Source organism: Tamandua tetradactyla, chromosome 1 (assembly GCF_023851605.1).
Source record: "Tamandua tetradactyla isolate mTamTet1 chromosome 1, mTamTet1.pri, whole genome shotgun sequence".
NCBI classification, from domain to species: Eukaryota; Metazoa; Chordata; class Mammalia; order Pilosa; family Myrmecophagidae; genus Tamandua; species Tamandua tetradactyla.
Window position 1 is genome coordinate 81,744,158 of NC_135327.1, and position 20,208 is coordinate 81,764,365.

A 20,208-nucleotide genomic window follows, 5' to 3' on the forward strand; every position below is an offset into this window, starting at 1 on the left:
TGGATCTGGAGACACTCTAAAGTTAGGTTTGGAAAACTTTTTCTGGAAAGGGCACATAGTAAACATTTTCAGCTTGACAGGCTATACAAACTGCTGCAAGTACTCAACTCCCCTGTTGTAGCACAAAAGCACCACAAACAATATGTAAACAAATGAGCAAGGCTATGATTCAATAAAACTTTATCTATGGACACTGAAACTTAAATTTAATATAATTTTCATGTGTCACGAAATCTTATTTTTATATAATTTTTCAACCATAAAAAAACTATTTCTAAATGGTTGAAAAAATAATGTAAAACCTATTTTAGCTCATGGATGGTATGAAAACAGGCATAGGCCAGATTTGGCCTATGGGCCATAGATTGCCAAACCCTGCTATAAATGACTGCCAGATACAATGTAAAAAATGAAATAAATCAGCCTGAAGGTAGGACCAGTGCTAAAAACTAGTAATGAATGCTGAACAATGGAAGGGCAAAATGGATCTGCATATTAGGAGCCTTATAAGATAAAATAAATATGTGTATTAAGATAAAATAAACATACTATAAATAATGCAAACAGAAATATCAATAAGGCAATGTTTTATAACCCCAGGCCTGAGTTTCAGGTGGAAACACATCCCAAGCTGGCAATTTAAATTTATAATTTCTCAAGTACAGAAAGTAAGAAAGAGAATAAGATACCATCATTGAACCAGAATGTATCTCAAGGGTCCATACAGCTGCTAGGGGCTAATAGAAGCATATTAAGTACACACTACTCAATCTCTTGCTAATCAGGCATGGAAGGCAGGGAGGAAAAAGAGATGACTTTCGGCTAATAGAAATGTTTATAGAGAAATAAGGAAGGAGAGGCGAGAAGGAAAAATAAATATTTTCAGGTCTGAGGATTGGCCAAAGAGATTTTGTTCTTGATCGAGTTTTTTGTTGTGTTCTTCTTCTTCTGCTTTTTTGTTTTTTTTAAATACCATCATCTTTACAGACATCTATGGTTCTTCCCCCTTTTTTGTTTCTAAAAATGTCCATGGCTGAAGCATCAGACATGGTTTCAAAGGGGTTTCTTATTCCTTGGCTTTGGAAAGACTTGGTTCCAGCTTTAAGTCTGTCACTAATTTGCTCTGCAATCTTGGGCAGCACATTCTGTGAGATGACATGTTGTTGACTATTATGTATGTAACATGAATTATTGTTGCACAAATTAATTTGCATTGGGGCAATAATAGCTGTGAGTGAATGAGCTAATGGTACTTTCCAATAATTATAACAATAATAACCTTAGGAATGAACAGATTAATTAGGATAAAATTTTGAAATAAGCCTAGGGGTGAACAGCTGATATAGATGTGTGAGTTTGCGTAGGAATAGGGAATTTACTCTATGGCTTCAGCCTTCAGATCTAGCTAAAATTAAAAAAAATAAGTTGAAGCAAAACTACTTGTCAACTGTCATTGCTTCACATAGAAAGACATTTATTTGCTATATCTCCTTAAAGCAGCAAGATATTCCAGACAGAAAAAGACCAACTGTTAAGCTATCAGGACCTTCTAATAACTTCTCATTTGCCCGAATTAAAAAGTGTCAAAATAAATAACATTTTTCCAAGATGTTTTACAAAAGACTCTTGAAAATAGGATGCTAAGTACTCCACACACTTTCCACAGAGCTCACCACTAGGCTTTCATTAACATCTAGTAACTGAACGAAACAGGGGTGTGCTTCTGTGTGTTGGGAACTTTATTATTGATTGTTCTGTTAAAAAAAATAAGACTACATAACTTGGTAATTTTTCTCTCATCTTCTTTCCCACAATTTGATTTCACCTATATATTCCCTATTGTCCTCTTTCATAAAGAGGTTTTGTCTGAGTGACCTCTCAGGTCCCCTTTATTCTCTGTTATTCTGTTGTTCTATGAATTATAGGAAAGCAGTTTTCAACTAATGAAGTCTTTAGTGACAGAGCCACTCAAAAATTAAGTTATCTCCCTCGTGAGAAATGAGTTTCTTTTAACCGAATTGGAGCAGAAATGGGATTATTGGCATGGACTTTCTCAGGCAGTTACTGTACCAAGTGAGAGACTGAACGATGTCTTCTAACCAGGGAGTCTATGGTAAATAGCACAAGCAGTTCTTTCACGTGCTCTAATTGTTCTTCTTAAAGCAATTTTCCGTATCTCTTTAAGTATAGTCTCAAGTAAAACTGCCCATGTTCACTGTAACCATAAATTTGTTAATCATCATTACATCCCTTCTGAGACTGCATTCGATGCTTGCCATGAGCCCAGGGTACCAGGCACTTTCACATGTATTTAATTTGGTCCTTGCAATGGTTAAGTTTGTGTGTTAACTCAGTTAGATTATTCCGTCAAGAAAGCACTGGCCTGATTGTTACTGTGAGGGTTTTTTGTAGATAGATTTGCATCTTTAATCAGTTGAGTGCATCAACAGCTTATTATATCTACAATCAACAAAGGACACTGCCCTTAGCAATGGGGGGAGTCTCCTCATCCAATCAGTTGGAGGTTTTAAAAGCCAGAACTGAGAATTCAGATGACAGAAGAGTTTTTGCCTCTACTTTAGCCATCCAGCTTCTCCTGAGGAATCCAACTTCATTTCCTTTGGAGTTCCCCTCTTTGCTACCTGCCATACGGATTTGGACTTGACAATCCCAAGTGCATGAACCAATTCCTATAATAAATCACTTTGTGTGTATGTATGTGTATCCTATCAGTTCTGTTACTCTGGAGAACCCTGACTAATATAGTCCACATGACAAACCTTGGAGGACCAAGTCAGGATTTGCAAATAGGTCTTTCTTATACCCATTCTTCTCCTTTTTGAGATATGACATTCAAAACAAAAATAAAATGTATAGGAACAAAGGTTTTGCTTCTATGTACTATTGTTTCCAGAACTTTCCAACATTCCGCTGGCTTATTAGGAAGGATGAATCTACAATGACTCTAAATTCCTTGCCCAGTTCCTAATTGAAACCAAGTTTCTAGATAATTCAGAGCCCACAGTTTACAAATTTAGACTGGTTTACTTTTCCCTAAATGGGGAGTACTGCTTATAGTAGTATAGCCTCCCAACTACTTTCTTGACAGATCTTCTAAGATCTTTCAAAAGCTCATTTATTATTGTTGATTTATATTTTCGCTAGCCAAAAGAGCTTAGTCCTGCACTCTTAGAAATGTCATTGTGTACTTGCTCTTCCAGATTATCTATAAACATGTTTAATGAAGAGGTCCAGCAGAAATCTGGGAGGGGCCTCACTGTTTACACGTCTCCATCAACAGCAGGCTCACACAGCCTACTTATTATTTCCTCTACTAATACCTACATGTGACAAAATATTCCTCCTAATACCATGGTAACACAATTTGGAATAGCCTTTGTTGTATAACTTTGTAACAGACTCCTTAAAAGTCCAAATAAATTACTTTTATTGTTTTTTTTTTTTTTTTTGGTGCTTGTTTGCTCCTTCAAACAACTCAAGCATACTGTAGAAAACCGAATACTTTTCTCCAACTACTGTACTAAATGATCAACAACCCTTCAACTTTTGGAGTTGTCCAATATGAATAAGATTCACCAGTCAAAAGAGTGCAGGGTCTCCTCAAAAGGTTTCCTTAGAATGGAAGCAGAAATGGAATTCACTAGTCCTCTGTCAACGTGAACATTGAATGCAATAACTTATTTTCCATCTTAGTTTATTCTGTTGAGTTTCTTCAGACCCTTATAATGAATGCCATAAAGTTTCAACAATTTACTTATATCCAGCATGCCACTCAGGTAGAACATCCTGTTCCCTTACCACTGTTTGATCTAATACTACATCTCTTCCCTCTTTGCTTCAAAAGACATGATGACAGTGGGAATATCTATGTTTCAACAAAGACCAAACCAAAGAATTCATTGAGTCTCTAGATCTCCTTTTTACCCCTGTGAGCACATCTTTTGCACCCTGATCATCAAGCAGTCCCCTGGATTCTCCAGTTGACCTTCTGTCGTTCATGTATAAAAAAGCTTTTGTTTCTGGATTGCAGTCCTTTTATGCTGTTTCTTGACTTTCTTTGTAGCCTGACTGCCTTCTTACCTACACTGATCTGTCACACTTTGAGGCTATCCCTGGTCTCATTTTCAGCAATCTTTTCCCTACCCATACCCTCCCCCTGGCTTTTGCTTCTTTTACTTTACGAGATGTATGCAAAAGTTTTTATACAAGCTCCCAATCTTTGATACGTGACATATCTTCCTGTCCTTCCATTAATGTGCTTAAAGCATTTCCAGGTTTTCTACAGTTTACAGACTTTTTAAATGTTACTTTCAATTGTGACTCAAGGCACACATCAATTTTATCTTAGTTACATTCTCTAAAACTGACTAATAATGGGATGGGATTTGGATTTGATTTGTTGTTGTTTGGTTTTCCCTCTCCTTTAGCACATTGCATGTAATTGAGCTGTGAGCACTGTGACAATAGTTTCAGGTAACTTCCTGCACCAGTCACTATCTAGCCTCAGACCCAAGGTCATCATAATTCCATCCCTTCCTTAATTCTAAAACTCCTTGCCCTGTGATGCAGGTAGTGGTATGAGACCGTCAGGGTGTCATTTCCCTGGCCTAGATTCCAGTGTTCTCAATATAATTTCATTAATCTTTACCCTATTCAACTGGTCTTTGGCAGGGGTTCACATCTGAGGATCCAGGGATGGATTCCAGGAGATCTGAGATGTTCCTAAAATCATAGGCAAAATCATGCATATATGCATAGATGTACTTTTCTTAGAAAAGATTCCATGTTTCCATCAATTTATCAAAGGGACTGATGAGCCAAAAAAAAAATGTTACGAGTCACTGGTCTATAGTGTCACTAAATATATTCTTCACTAAATATATTCTTAAGCACAATTTCTTAATCCCAAGAGAATTTATTTGCCCAGAATGATTTTGTTACATTTTTGCCTACTGTTTTTTATTACCCTTACTGTTTTCAACATTACTATTATAAAATGTTATCATCCCACAATTTTATCCATCTCTCACCTTCCTATAGATTTTCTAACCCAACAGTACCATTTACTACTAGTTACCACCAGTTTCTCCTTCTACCAAGCTTTTGAAAGGAAAACTGTATCAGGATCCTTACTTGCTACCACTCATTTTTTTAATGCTTCTAAGGTTTGGAAATGCAACATGTATTTAAACACCTGGGGCTTTGCTTTTCTACAAAACTGCTGATTGTCTGTTTAGATGGATGGATCATTTTGCCCATCCTCATCTCCATCTGACACACACCAGCATCCTCTTCTCCCTGAACTCCTCCTTCTGAGCCCCGCCACCACCCTCGCAGGATCTCTATCATTTTGAGTCTCATGCTTCTTCTGCACTTATCAACTTTCTCCCAATTTTTAGGTTAAACCCTAAACTGCCACTTAACAGATTCACTACACACAGAGCTCATTTTCTGGCCCCCCACATTAACACAACACCTCAATGCACCATTATATTTGCTGAACAAACCTCAGATTCTTTTGCAATCTACACAGTAAGACCATTATAAGTCTGATTCCCTACCCCCTCAGCTCCTTTGAACTAGGGCTGAACTTACTGATTTGACTCCCTGCAATGGAAACAGGAATGACATAGTAGGGAAAATAATAACAATCCAAATCTCTTGTAAGGTTTTTCAAAAAATGTTTCTTAAACAATTATGGAAAAGCATATATTAAAATTAATGATGTGAAAACAAAATGCAGACTCTAAATATCTAGTAAGAAAAATTAGTTTGTTTTAAGATATGTAACACTTGGTAATTCTTTAATATTTTATACCCTCTTCAACTTGAGGCAGCACACTAATAGTTTCTATTACGTGAAAGTTTCCATCATTCTTCACCAACAGATTATTTTTAAATGAAATCAGAGGGATACTTATTATGGAACTGTAAAGACTCCTATTAGGATGGTCTCAGGATGGAAAATCCCTTCCGATTTCCTGTCAGTAGCTTTTTGATGCTGCTGTTAACCAGTTAAGTTACATTGACCCCCAAATTAAGAGCTACAGCTATTTAAAGCCTAGAGTTCATCTCTAGACCAAAAAGATCATTCCAAAGCAGTAAAGATAATGAAGCCCAGGCCATGTGGAACTCCTATGATTTCACAGTTTGTATCTCAGAGCTTGTCTCTCTTTAGAAATACAGTTTAAACTGGTGATTAAGATCATGAGCAGCCTGTGAGAAGGCTACATTGACAAACAGTAACTGCTAACAATTCTGTTGCATTCCTTCACCATTTCTAACACTGAGGGGGGTCTTCATTAAGAATTCCTGTGTGGGTTGTAAAGAGAACTTCTCCCTGTTGCCGATCTAGGACTGACATTCTCTCTCCTACTCTACTATCCTACCTATCAACTCCCCCATTGACACATCCGCGCCAGGCACACATTTGCCAGGCAGAGGAAAAGGAAGACTCCTCCAGCACTTAGAGCTCCCCTCCGGCAGAAAAAAAAAACTACAGAAACAGAGGATCCTGCCACAGTTGGTGGAGATAAAACAAAAAGCTACAAGTCTGGAGTCTCTGGGGTGGATATAAAACGGTGATAACAGCAACCATACACTGAACATACACTGTGTGCCACACACTGTGCCATGTGCCTTGTGTTCAGTGTCCCCCTGAATCAATACCACAACCCTGGAGACAGGTAGGGTTATCTCCACGTGACAAATAAAGAAACTGGGACTCGGTGAAATGGAGCAATCTGTCCAAGATCTGTCTGACTCCAAAGCCCTTGTTCCTCACCAATAAGTATGCAGTCCCTCACCAATAAGTATGCAGCTGTCTTGGGCAGCATCTGGAATCTCAGAAGAAATAGGTTCAAGGAAAGGAGGGAATGAAATTCAACAGCAAAGGGGATGGTGGGATAAGATTCCATGGCTGCAGATAGGAGGTTTAGACCGAGGCTAAGAACGGGAATGTGCCTTCTAGACAGTTTCCGTAACTTAAATACTGCTTTTCTTATTTATTTATTTTTTTAATTTTTTATGGACAGGCACCAGGAATCGAACCCGGGTCTCTGTCATGGCATGCAAGAACTCTGCCACTGAGCCATTGTGGCCCGCCCGATACTGCTTTTGAGAAATAAAATTAATATTCAGCATAATTCTTTAAAGTTAATTCTGCTCCCAGTCATCAGGAATCACATCATAATAAATGATGTTAGAAAAAGAACTCTAAAGCTTAGAAGTAAATACTACAATCATGCAGTCACCTTAATTATTTCAAACAAAATAAAATGGCATTTGAGCTAAAGTCATATTGTTTTCATTTCAATAAAAATATTTACTTGGCTAAAATCAATCATATTAAATATTTTCCATACATGTAGTGATATTATAGATTAAATGTTCTTCCCCTTCCCCCAGGATAAAAAACAATTAAACACACTCACAAAACACCAGTGTGCACACACATACAACTGCTGCTTTATGACTTGTTTTTATCCTTGTTAACTACAACAGATAAAAAATCACATCAGACTCAGGGAGGAGGGAAGAGAGTTTGGCAAGGGGTTGATTTATTTCATGAACTTAGCTTTCCTCAAGCTGGGCATCTGGCAAAAAAAAAAAAAAAAAAAGGGATCGTCTAAACCATAGTCCTTAACCTTTTCAACCATCTTTCCTAAGAGGCAGAGGTTTAACTCCCTCTGCACGTTACTTTATCAGTAAATGTCCCTCTAGTCATCTTCATGGCTGAAACTAACTCCCTGTCAGAACATACTTGGGAGATTTCTCTCTAAGCAGAAGAAATCTGTCTCCATCTTCTTTATAAAACCACCCTTGAGACAGTGCAAGAAATAGAAAGGTCCAGCTTCCTCCAACAATCACACAGAGGCTGATTCTAATTTTAGGATGCAGCCTTGTTTCCTTTCTGTGCTCAGTAATTTCTACAGAGATCAAACCTGTGCGCCTTTTCTGTGTTGCTGTGCTGAGCAGCCCGGAATGGTGTTCTCTCAGTAAGCCAGTCAGAGCCTCTGCAGCGGATCCCGGGTTAAGGTTATATAATGTCAGACTAACCCATGCAACAGGGGCTTGAAGAAGTGAGGACAGAGGGAAGGAGGACTGCTGATTAAACGAAGTGAAAATCTTTCCCAAGAATCTCTCTCCAGGACTTGGAGTCATAGAGAAAGGTAGTTTTACTTTAAGTAACCAACATGTGTATCCGTATCTCTATGGGTAGGGAAGAAATCGCCCAATAATGTGATCCTATTCACAGATTCTATCCAGTCCCCATTGAAAAATGCCGTTCCTTTTCCAGGTTACAAGACTGACATCTAGTGGGCTCATGGCACAATGATAAAAAGTGCTGGAGCAGAGCTTAAAATGGGAAATTTTAGGTTATTATATATATTATCAGAATAAAAAATTTTTAAACCATAAAACTAAACAACACAAAGCATGAACCTTAATATAAATTATAGACTGTAGTTAATAGTACAACTATAATAATATTATTTCATCAATTGTAACAAAGTTACACACTAATGCAAAGTGAGTATGGAAAATTGAGGAGGGGTTGACTGTACTATTTGCTTAATTTTTCTGAAAACCTACAACTGCTCTAGAAAAAAAACAAGAAAGAAAGAAAAATCTAATGTGCAAACAAAGCATCTGGGAATCTTGTTAAAATGCTGATTCTGGTTCAGTAGACTACAATTGAATCTACGTTTTTAATAAGTTTCCAGGTGAGGCCAATGCTCCACAGAACTTAACTTTGAGTGCCATGACCCAGAGCATTTTACACCTGCTTTTATCCTCAGGAGAGACAAGAGAGGAAGGATACCTGAAAATAATTTCCAGGCTAAAATAAGGTCAAATGAATTATTAATGTGATTTTTTTTTTTTTGACAAAAGGTCCTATATCACTAGCCCCACTCAGCACATATTCTTATTATCTCACATCTGAGGGTCCCTGCAGCGGTTCTTCTTTTTCTAATTGCCAGAATCAAATCTATGAAGGAGCCATATTTATATATGGACATCGTATGTTCAAGTCTCCCATACAGGTTTCACTTCAGTACTTAACATCTCGCAAGTGTTCTTTCGTTAGTATTTTATTTGCCCAATATTGAATTATATTACAATAGTAATTTGTGCCATATCAGAACACAGTTCTTGTTCCCCCAGGTAATCTGCACCTGAGCAGGGAGCCATCAGGGTATTGTATAAGTGCTAAGCACACCTACTCAGAATTTCAACAAGATTTGCCCTGGACACCCCTAAGAACAAAACAGGATGTGTAACTACATCCGAATCCAATTGTTTCAAGAATCCAGTCCTAGGTGATTTAACTGAGCCAAAGAGTCTTGACCTCCTTAGGGAGCCACCAGGCTAGACTCTTAGCTGTAAAGGAATGTGGGCTCCTCCACAGAGGGGTTCTGCAGGACCCCACACAAACTCCTCTTGCCAAGGCATCCGTCCCAGCTGGATCAGAGCTCGCTCTTTAGGCCACAGTCCTAAGAGCTACCAGCATTGAGTAAAATTGGTCTATCTTTTCCAAAACCCACACATGCACATACATACACACACACATAAACATACAGAAAGTTTGCTTTCTAGTCCAGGAGAGTCCTTCAGTAATAGCTGATTGACCTAGGACGGTTTTCCTCAAATTATTTTTAAGCAGCACAATCCCTTTTTCAAGCAAACGAACCAGAAAAGTAACGTTGTTCTGGTTGTAATGGGGTTAGACTACTGGGAGATCTGCCTCTCAGTTTCTCCCCAAGCTGTCTCCAAACCCATGTCCCTGAATACTCCTTCTCATGCTCCTCAAATAGTCCTTCCCACCCCATGCTACCCCTACCCCAGGCCAACATCACATCTGGTTTGAAAACCAGAGACCCTGAGTCTCATGATAGCCAAAACCATCCAAGCTCTTATATTGTTGAAGGACAGTATTGTTCTCATTAAATAGATGGGGCTCCAGATAGCTGTTTCCCTATAACTTGAGTTCGTTATGATTCTAATACAATTTTAGCATATGCAATCAAAAGATTTATTCAAAAGATGTACAACCTGATTTCCTGAAGGAAGTTTGCTTTTAAGTTGTAATTAAGATCCTTGTGATAAGTAAACAACAGAATTGTTTATACCTCTTCAATTGCTCTTGGCAGTCCTAAAGGGGATATTATATGGAGGAAAATGTCACATAATTCTTCCTCAAAAGTGGGATGAAGATCAATTAAAAAAAATTAAACATGCCTTTGTAATTAAGTGCATTGTATCATCTACCTATATAGCATCGTGGGCTTGAGTCCCCTGCCTCTGTTAGAATCCCAATTTCACCACTTATATGTGACCTTGGACAAGTTACCTAATCTTTCTATGCCTCAGTTTTCTCATCTGTAAAGTGGGGATAACAGCAGTACCTGTTTCACATATTTCACTTGGGTTATTGTGAGTTTTTATTTAATGTATATAAATTACTTAACTGACATAGTAAGCATTTAATAAATGGTATCACTGATGATAATAATTATGATGATGAATACAATATTATTATGAGTAATGACTCACTCTTATTTGATTGGCTATTCAAACCCACATTTGATTCTTTGGGATAATCGTAGCCACATTTGATAGGCCTAGCAAACACACATCCCATGAAATCTGCAATATGAGATGAAAGTGAAGCTGAAAAGACTAAAGGAATTGCAGACTCAGTTCTTAAGATGCGTTGCTTTTCCTTGTCCCTCATACTATGTCACCTACCAGTGAAATGCACTAAAAAGACCATATTTGTCAATCTGAGGCAATTATGAATTTTTTAAAGCTTCAGAAGTTTTAAATATAGCCATAAGTATATTTATTCTTTGTGCAATGTGCATTCTAATTTCATTTGAATTTAGGAACTTTGTTTTAAATCAAAACAAATAGAGTCCTTTCTAATGAGAAGCCCAGAGAATGGCAACTAGTTGGCCAGTCACTGGCACCTCTAACTTAACTGCATTTGCCTCTTGGACTGTCCAACCACCTATATTCTTAGGATTATTGCAAAATCCTGGCAACTAGTCCCAAAGTAAGCAGGATCCTCAAACAAAAAGTTTCATTTTAACAAAACCTGAAATTAATGAAGATCAAGTCATAACGAGATTTAGAGCAACTTTTCAAAAGCTACCTGACCAAAATCTTAGAGTCAAGGAGGATGGGGGGAACTTAGACAATTTCTATGTTAATTTACAAAAAATCAGCTTTTGCATATGCTAATTTATCAGTGTTAAGTCAGTCAAAAGAGTTTGCAGAAAACCCCTAAGATGAAATCTAGCATATTAAATCTCTGGATATTTTAGTTTTCTTTTGTTTTGCTTTGCTTTTATTAGAGAAGTTGTAGGTTTACAGAAAAAACATATCATGTATAAAATACAGAGCTCCTAAATACCACCCTATTAGGATCCTTGCATTACTGTGGTACATATTATAACTGATAAAAGAACATTTATATAACTATACTATTAACTGCAGTCCTTGGTTTATATTGTTTCATTCTTTGTGTTGTACAGTTCTGTGAGGGGCGGGGTGTCTGTATTTTTTTATCCACTAAGGAAAGCATTATCAAAATTCACAATATTCGTGAGTTTTTTAAGAGCAGGTGTTCAAAATATTCTGTATTTTTCTCATTTTTTAAAACTGAGGGGAAAATTCCAACAACTTTTGGCTATCAAAAGGACAGATATGAATATCTTTCATAGAGAAAGTTTCCCATTATCTGGACTTCTCAGAGATTAATTCTGACAACCATTTTTGCAAGTTTTGTTTCGTTAAGTATAAATTTATACTGTTTCAATGAACTAGATAGCTCAGTAAACTGGATTCCCTATTCCCTTTGACAACTAAGTGGTGTTGCTATGTATGAGTCTTCTCCAACTGTATTTCTTTCAACAATGTTTATTTACTGATACCACAATACTACAATTTTCGAAAATTGATATAATTTTAAAAGAATAATATCACAGCATGTTGCACTCCTTTTTCTCTTAAAAAAAAAAACTAAAGTAGAAATTCCATTGACAATCAGAATGGAATTCAGCTATGTATCTTTATTTACTCTGCCCCTAAGCATAAACTATTGTACCATAATTACCATCTTACCAAACTATCTTATCTATAAACTATTTGTATGGATAATTCTCATAGACTATTTGGAAACTATTATTGTTATTTACAAAGTTATACTTATTAGCTCAACCATACAATAATAATGGGAGCCACTATCAATTGAGTGCTTACTGGAGTCAGTAAGCCTGAAGCACTGAGCATATAGCATCTCATTTAATTCTTTCAAAATGTGGAACAAATACCACTATTTTCTTTTCGCATAAGAAGAAGGTAATCTCAGGGATATTAAAAGACTTGCCCATGATCTCACAGGTAGTAAGTGGCAAAGCCAAGTCATGAGCCCACATCTGTCTCAGCTCTCTCTACTGTGGCTTCTACATTGCCTCTGAGTTCCTTGCAATCCAGGGCCCAGTTCTTCCTAATCCAGAAGGCTTCAGGGCCTAGTACAGGGCCCATGACATGAGAGGGCCTTAAGAAATTATTGCTTAATTGACTTAACAAGAGTCATTTGAAAGAAGTAAATAGAAATCATTGTAGAAGGAAACCTACAGTTGCCCGGTTGCTCAGTATTCAGATACTTCCACAGCAAGGTCACTTAAAATGTCCAATATCTTCTAGAATCATACATAGGTCATTTGTCAAATAAGTGGTAGTAAGAAATTAGAATAATTCTACCATCTGCCCAGGAAACCAGAAGCCAGGCATCCACAATACATCAAGTACATAAAGGACTGTTAGTTTGGAGAGAGGGTGAAAGGAAACAAGTTCTGAAATCTGAAAACGTGAGTTCTAATCCAGGCTCTTTGATTTCCTAGCAATGGCCATTGAAAAGCTGCTTAAACACTCTAGACTCACTCTCATCACTACAAAATAAGGAGAAAAATTTCTTCCCAGAGCCATTGACAAGGTAAGAGATTTTTTGCATTGATTGTGTGTGTTCATAGTATGTGTCCAGTGATAACAGCACAATTATTACTGTTATTACCAATGCTTCACTTAAATCAAATAGACTATGCAGGGGGTGCAAGGATAGTCCAGTGGTAGAATTCTCGCCTGCCATGTGGGATGGACCAGGGTTCAATTCCTGGCCCACGCACTTCCCAAAAACAACAACAACAAAAACTCAACAAATGGTACTGCAATAACAGGATAGTCACATGGAAAAAGAATGAAATGTGACCCCCACCATACAGCATACAAAACTATATATATATGCTATGCAATCACAAGGCTGTTTTACATGTTTTAATAAAATCGTATTTTCAAACTTTAGTGAATGCCTTAGTATAAATGTGGTCAAAAAAGAAAAAAGAGCCACACAAGAAGAAACATATACTGTTTTGATTTTGAATTTAAAAAAAAAATCCTTAACATGAGTTTAAAAAAAATTCTTAAGGTTACCTAATATGCAATGATTTAACAGCATTTTGACATTTTCTAAGGAATGATAGTAAAGTACTACATCTCTTCAAACTGGGAATTTACTGCCTGTCTGAGTCTCTGCTTGTGCCAAATTAAACACACAGTACAATGTCCCTCTCAGAAATAATACAGCATAGCTTCCTGCTTAGTTTAAAGTACCCAAACTGAAGCAAATAAGACATGATTTTATTTAATAATTAGGTAATTGTTTTCTCCAATCTCTCGAATTAGACAGCTACTCCAAAAAAAGAAAATTTTAAAGAAATCACCTTAAAAATTATCAGGCCACTTACATTGAAAATTCCCTTTGAAGGCCCTACGTTTGAAGGGCTTACAGAAGAAACATAAAAGTAGTATTCTTCTGGGTAAATTACTCAGAAAGTCAACTCCCCCTAGCTATGTGCCACAGAGCCCAAACTCCTGGGGCCTCAGGGTGTTATAGAAACTCTTTACCTGTCAGGCAAGATGGCACTGTAGAACAGAAGATACAGTGTTGTTGAGGAGTTTGTTACTGTAAGAGCCCAGAGAAATGGGGGGGGGGGGCAGCTGATAAGAGGCATGGTCTGAGGGTTCAAGAAGGTTGCTGGGTTTTTTAAAGCGAAAGATATGATCAATCGATGGATAATACAATCAAAAAGGAGAAAAAGCGCAGGGGCAGTGTCCTTGAGGCGGCAAAGGTGGAAAAGGACAACTCATCCATTGTGACGGGGGGAATGCAGTGAATTCTGTGAATATAGGAGTTTGGGAGACATGGCAGAGAAAAGACAAAGTTGTTCTTCCAATCGCATCAATTTTTGGTGAGATAAGAGGCAGTCTTCACTAAGGGTAAAGAGAGATAGGGAAGATCTGAGGAGAGAGGAGACATTATAAAGTAGTAATCTCAGAGAGAGAGAAAGACAGAAAGAGAATTATGTAAGCCAACATGGCAGAGGATTGCTGTGCAAGCCTGAGGACCCACTGGAGATGGCCCTAAGTTGGGAGTAGGACAGTCAGCATTATCATAGGTTTGTTTCCAACCACATCTATTACCTGACTGCAGGCATGGAATAGATGGAGTATTAAATCAAATCAGCCCTGGGCTTTTGCCACATAAATACAAAGGAGATGGTGTATTAATTGATGACAAAAAAGCCTAACTCTAGAACCTTACTGCTCATAATGCAGCAACCTGGAATCTAGATTTTAACAAGATCTCCAAATAATTCATGTGTATATTATTGTCTGAGAAATACCTGAGTGGGAGCCAACTCGGAAGGGCAAAAGATCAGAAAGAGAGAGAGGAGCATAAAGAAATAAGAGGCCAAAATATTGCCTGGGTCCTCTATGTGGATTTCAGAGCCTCCAAGGTTGGTGATGGGCGAAATGACTGAGTCAGAGGAAGAGATGAACAGAAACACATGGAACAAGTGTCCGGATGAGAACAGAGACTTGGAAGGCTCTGGGTTCTGACAGTGATTGAGATGAAGGAATGTAAGGAACATGGGATTAGTTCGCTAATCTTCCAGGGAAGTGGATAATGAGTCCTGGGTGTAGTTTCAATTTCAAGATTGGTCTCTTGGATAGTTTATACTGGTCATGAAGCAACATTATAGCTGAAAGAGTGTGGTTTTACTAGGGGAAAATGGACCTATGAGCACTTCCTTAAGCCCTAATGCAGGGAGTATGGTGTGGGAGACAGATGGTCTTATCAGAAACACAGAGAGCTCAGAGAGCTTCTCTTGAATCCACATACCAGCACACCCTTAGGAAGGGAGTCCCTTTATGTGAAAAGTATATCATTAAGCACTTGGGGTAGAGGAAGCCACCCGAAGATTTGTGCCCACACTAGAGAGAATAATTATTCAGTATAAGCCTAAAGGAATTTGTTGATCTTAAAGAGGATGAAAGAGAGAGACGAGGCACTCTAAAAAGAAGAAGGAAGAGTGAAGATCAGAAAGTTGGAGAGAATTTTATACCGTTCAGGCCAACAAAACTCCCTGATAACTGTAAAAGGATATTTTAAGAAAGGTGTTGACTCCTGTTCTATCAGAGATTACGTTTTTCATCTATTAAAATAGCCTCCATTTTTCTTCAAGATATTCAGTAAAGTCTCCTATCCTCATTGCTCTATTTGGAGGGGCTCCTCTGTGGAATTGGAAAAGGGTGGAGGTCAGTGTGGGCCATTCTGGTACAGCACATCCTCATACCTGCAGGAACCTAGAAAGCAGAGGAGGACCTGAGACAATAGGCTTGAAGATGTTGAAGAAAGTTGGGAGAGAGTTTTGCATATACACAGGTGACAAAATTAGGGAGATTATCACTTTAGCCATATATCTGAGGGGGCAGTGGTCCCCACTAATATCTGGGTTGTATAATAAAATATATTATTTTTGTGGACTATCTGCTTTCTCTGAATACTCCTCTCCCATCCCTAAAGACTTTCTACTTTCATAAATGTAGTTCTTTAAAGACTTGGGAAGCACTGGACTAATACCAATGTATAAAACGAGACATTGTGTAATTATTAACCCTTTAGGCGAGATGCTTCTCAGGTACAAGGTTCAGTGGTAATGGGAACAAAAGAAGCACTGAATTCCAAAAACTATTTTTTAAAATATGTATTCTCAGAAAAGCATCCACCAATGTGTTGAATAAGTAGCAAACTGATTATCTCATTTCTTCTACATCATTCTCTAACAGTTGGCAACCAAAGGATAGGGAGGAAAGGAACACAAGTGGTAGTCAACCTGAGAAGTTAAGAGTTGAATTTTACAATATAACACACAAATCAGGGATCACTATTTTCAGAAAATTACATTCTGTGCATTCAAGGTCTATGGTCTTATATGTAGGGTTCAACAAGAATTGAAGAGAGTAAGCTGAGCACGCTATCTAGTTTTTAAGATATCGCAGTCTTTCATTATTGACTTTCAGTACAAAACTCAAAAAAAAAACCTCAAATGACATGCAAAGCCATAATTATTATAGAAAACTGAATTAAAATTATCCTGGCATTCACTCATAAAAAAAAATACTCCTCAAGTCTATTTTAAAAATTGAAAACAGACCAGGTTCTATAAGCATATCTAGGACCCATCTTGGTATGCAAGTTCCATTCAAGCCAAATTTGCATTTATTCCTTAATCACAGTGCTGAACCAGTTCTCTACCCAGAGGAAACAAATTCTGGGTTCCTGAGGAAAAATCCAAGCAGATCTTGTCTTATTTTGTAAAGATAGTAAAGCTGCAATCAACCAAGATCAAATAAACACAGTATGCATTTTATGTGACTGGGACAATTCAACCAGGAAAAATCCATTTCTGTCTTTGAAGAATGGAAACACACACACACACACACACACACACACACACACACACTATACAGGAGTCTCCTGTGTCTTTTACATTGCAAAATAAAAGTCAAAGATTTTGAATTTCTGTTCCCCACTGTGAAATAAGTAAGAGAATACACCAGTACCAGAGTTCCAGTTGCAAACAAATAATTCCCATACTCAGGAGGGATAACTAAGGTCTACACAAAGCTTTTAAAAGTCATTCTATTAAAAAATTAAGCAAAACCTAAACTACAGGGCGGGCCACCATGGACTCAGCAGGCAGGGTTCTCACCTGCCATGCCAGAGACCTGGGTTTGATTCCTGGTGCCTGCCCATGACAAAAAAAAAAGCAAAACAAAAACCCAATAAAAACAAATCTACAAAGCAAGCCTTATAGATGAACACAAGCAGCTGCTATGTGATGAGATTTAGAATCACACCATAAAGCCCTCCTACCAAGAAAGGTTTTCTCCATACCCATTAAAAACTGAAGCCTGAACTTTCATTATTTCAGATGAATCCCTATGTTTTCTACTGTCCTCTGATAAAGCATCTTTAAGAAGGGATTCCACTGTCAATATGAGCATGAATTAGTTGATGAGCTCCCTTAGTGGGGAGCAAATTTGAAGGTGAGGATGTGGGCGTGCAGTAGAAGGGAAATGAAACTTGACATCACAGTCCTGTTCTGTCAAAGGTAGCAGTACAGTGTATCTGAAAGAACAATCAGCAAGAAGCTAGGAGATCAGCGTTAGAGTCCCTGTGCCCAATTCTAGGCACCAAATTTCTCACCTGAAAAATAAGAAGACTGAATTAGGTGATCTCTATCAGTTCAAAAATGCCATGCTTTTTGTGAAGTGAGACACATCTGGCTAGAAGTCTAGACTCAACCATGAAGGACGAAGAAGTAAGGAAAATGTCACTAAGGATCGTCTCAAAAAACCACTGGTGGAGAAAAGAGTAGAACCACTAAAGAAAACATCTTGACAGTTATTATCATACCAAGCGATTAACTACACGTTATAAAAGCAGTTCTCTGGTGAAATTCTAATATCGCCTTAGGTTTGAAGGGTCTATAAACTGAAATAGAGAGGATCCTCATTGTGTCACTGTTTTCCTCAAATATGGATTAACAAAAAAGGAAGAGAAACAAGTTGCTCCCAAGGAATTACTTCTCTTGAAACTAAAAAAAAAATGATTAGCAGTATTGATGGATTTCCTGGCAAGTGCTGACTTTCATGTTTTCTTTCAAAACCACTAGCACTGAAATGACTACAGTAAAATCCACTCCTCCATTCAAGGTATATTTACATGGTACCTGGTATGTGCTTCTACCAGATGCTGGAAGGCATACAATGGTAAAAGAGAGACTTCTATTCTTACGCTTATAATACAGTACAGGAGAGATGATAAATACATTGATAATCACAATGTGATATGATGCAACTGGGCTAGGTGAAAAGTTAAGGATTTGGAAAAAGAGTTAGCATTTTTGTTTTTCTTTTTGAAGCATCATTTTCTTCACATATTCATTTATACCAGCCAAAGCCAAGAACTTCCAAGGACAAGTTTAGACACCTAATAAAGAACAGCAGCTCCCAAACCTGCTTTGCTCCAAAACGAAGATTCATCACACGCAAATTTTCATTTTACCCCAACCTTGTGAGAAGATTATTGTCAGCTGGGGTAGATAACATTTGGTTTATAACTGACTTGGTGAGCAAATCATGCTTGATAAAATGGCTATAGTCAGTGTCTCTTTGGGGTGAAAAGAAAATCAAAACATCATGTGAGCCCAAAAGTCACTCACTTTCAGCAAATCCCTTTGATCCATTTCAGTATTCTGTTACTAATCTTCTTCCGTTGAAGAAATATGCAGAACACAGAATTTAAAGCGAACAACAGAACCTTGTTATAGCCAGACAAAGATACATTACAGAATACCCTGGAGGTTTTTATTTTAAAGAGGAAATCACTTCCCAAACCCGTATCATACAAAACCACAGATTTTAGAGCCCAGTCCAGCCCAGCATTGTTGTTTTCTTACCTGATAAGGAACAATACTTCCATGAGCTGTTCCCCATCGTTTTGCTTCCTTTTGGCCAATAAGATAATTAGCAGCTACCTGAGTCAAACATGCCACCTAGCAGAAGAGAGAAAAAAAAAAGCTATTTTGTCTGCATTCATAAACAGAATGGTATAGAAAGTTCTCATTTCAGGTCATTGTGGGAGAAAAAAAGAAAATACAAAGTCAAAACAGACTTATAAGATATACAAGCATACATACTATCAACATACAAATATGGAAGAACGGCATTACATTACTGCATGAGACTAAGTACTGGTCAAATAAGTAATAGAAACATACAAACATTCAGTTTCTGAAAAGGATTATCTGAGGACAAAGGCTTTACCTAGCAGTTGGAATCATTGTCCGGCCATGAGCATCAAAGCCATAGCAAAATACACCTGCAACTAGTACCCTCATTTCCTTTCCTCTTCTGTCCTTTCACTTTCCATCCAGATGATGCAAAAAAAGAACCCAAATCACTGCTGATATCATTAAGCAGGTAAACTAAAGCCAGAAGCCATGTTTCTCTAAGCTTCTTGTTTCTTGAAAAAATAATTAAATCTCTATTGTGTTTAAGTCAATTTAATCAGGTTTTTTCTTACTTGCTGCCCAAAGCCTTCTAACTGATACAGAGAGGATCAGAATTATTAGAACACTTTTAAAATTCATTAGTGAATCACCCTCATTTAAACAAAAAAAAATACTGTCTCTCCTCCAATTTGGCCATAGCCCCACAACACCATTATTATTTCATCATCATTCTCATTTCTGTTTTCCAGAACCACATATCTATTAAAGGGCCATCCAAAATCTTAGGGTCAACTTCTAAATCTTGCAGTATTTCATAGACTGAAAATCTCCAATAATTCAACTCCATAAAGTAATGATTCCTTGTGATCTGCCTCAATTCCCAAAATTTACTCTAGATCTTGTTTTCTTTTTAAAAGATTTAACCAAATTTTCAAATATATAAGTGTTATTTCATATCTGCATTTCACAAAATGTGTTCCTGGGAACAATAGTTTTTGTAGGTATCCTGGGGCAAAAGCGTTCTGTGGTCAAGAAATTTCAAACTGCTTTATGATATATGTCTCTTGGAAACAAATTTAACATTTTTAAAGGGTCTGAGATATCTAGATACACAGAAATGAATTTATACATGCTTTACTACAATATTTAACCAATTAAATCTTTTCTCGACCCCTTTTAGCATGCCATGAAATTAGTTTTCTGAGGTACACACTTGAAAAAAAGCATGTTTACATAAACTAAATAATGATATCATTAA

General features: G+C 37.4%; 1 protein-coding gene across 2 annotated transcripts in view; it reads right to left on the reverse strand.

Moving 5' to 3' along the window:
• SUGCT (succinyl-CoA:glutarate-CoA transferase) overlaps positions 1-20,208 on the reverse strand; it is an 878,065-nt gene that overhangs the window by 595,602 nt on the left and 262,255 nt on the right. For both annotated transcript variants that reach the window (XM_077119443.1, XM_077119444.1), the window contains exon 9: positions 18,897-18,992. In XM_077119443.1, coding sequence (XP_076975558.1) covers positions 18,897-18,992 — 96 coding nt within the window. The remainder of the gene's footprint in view (positions 1-18,896; positions 18,993-20,208) is intronic.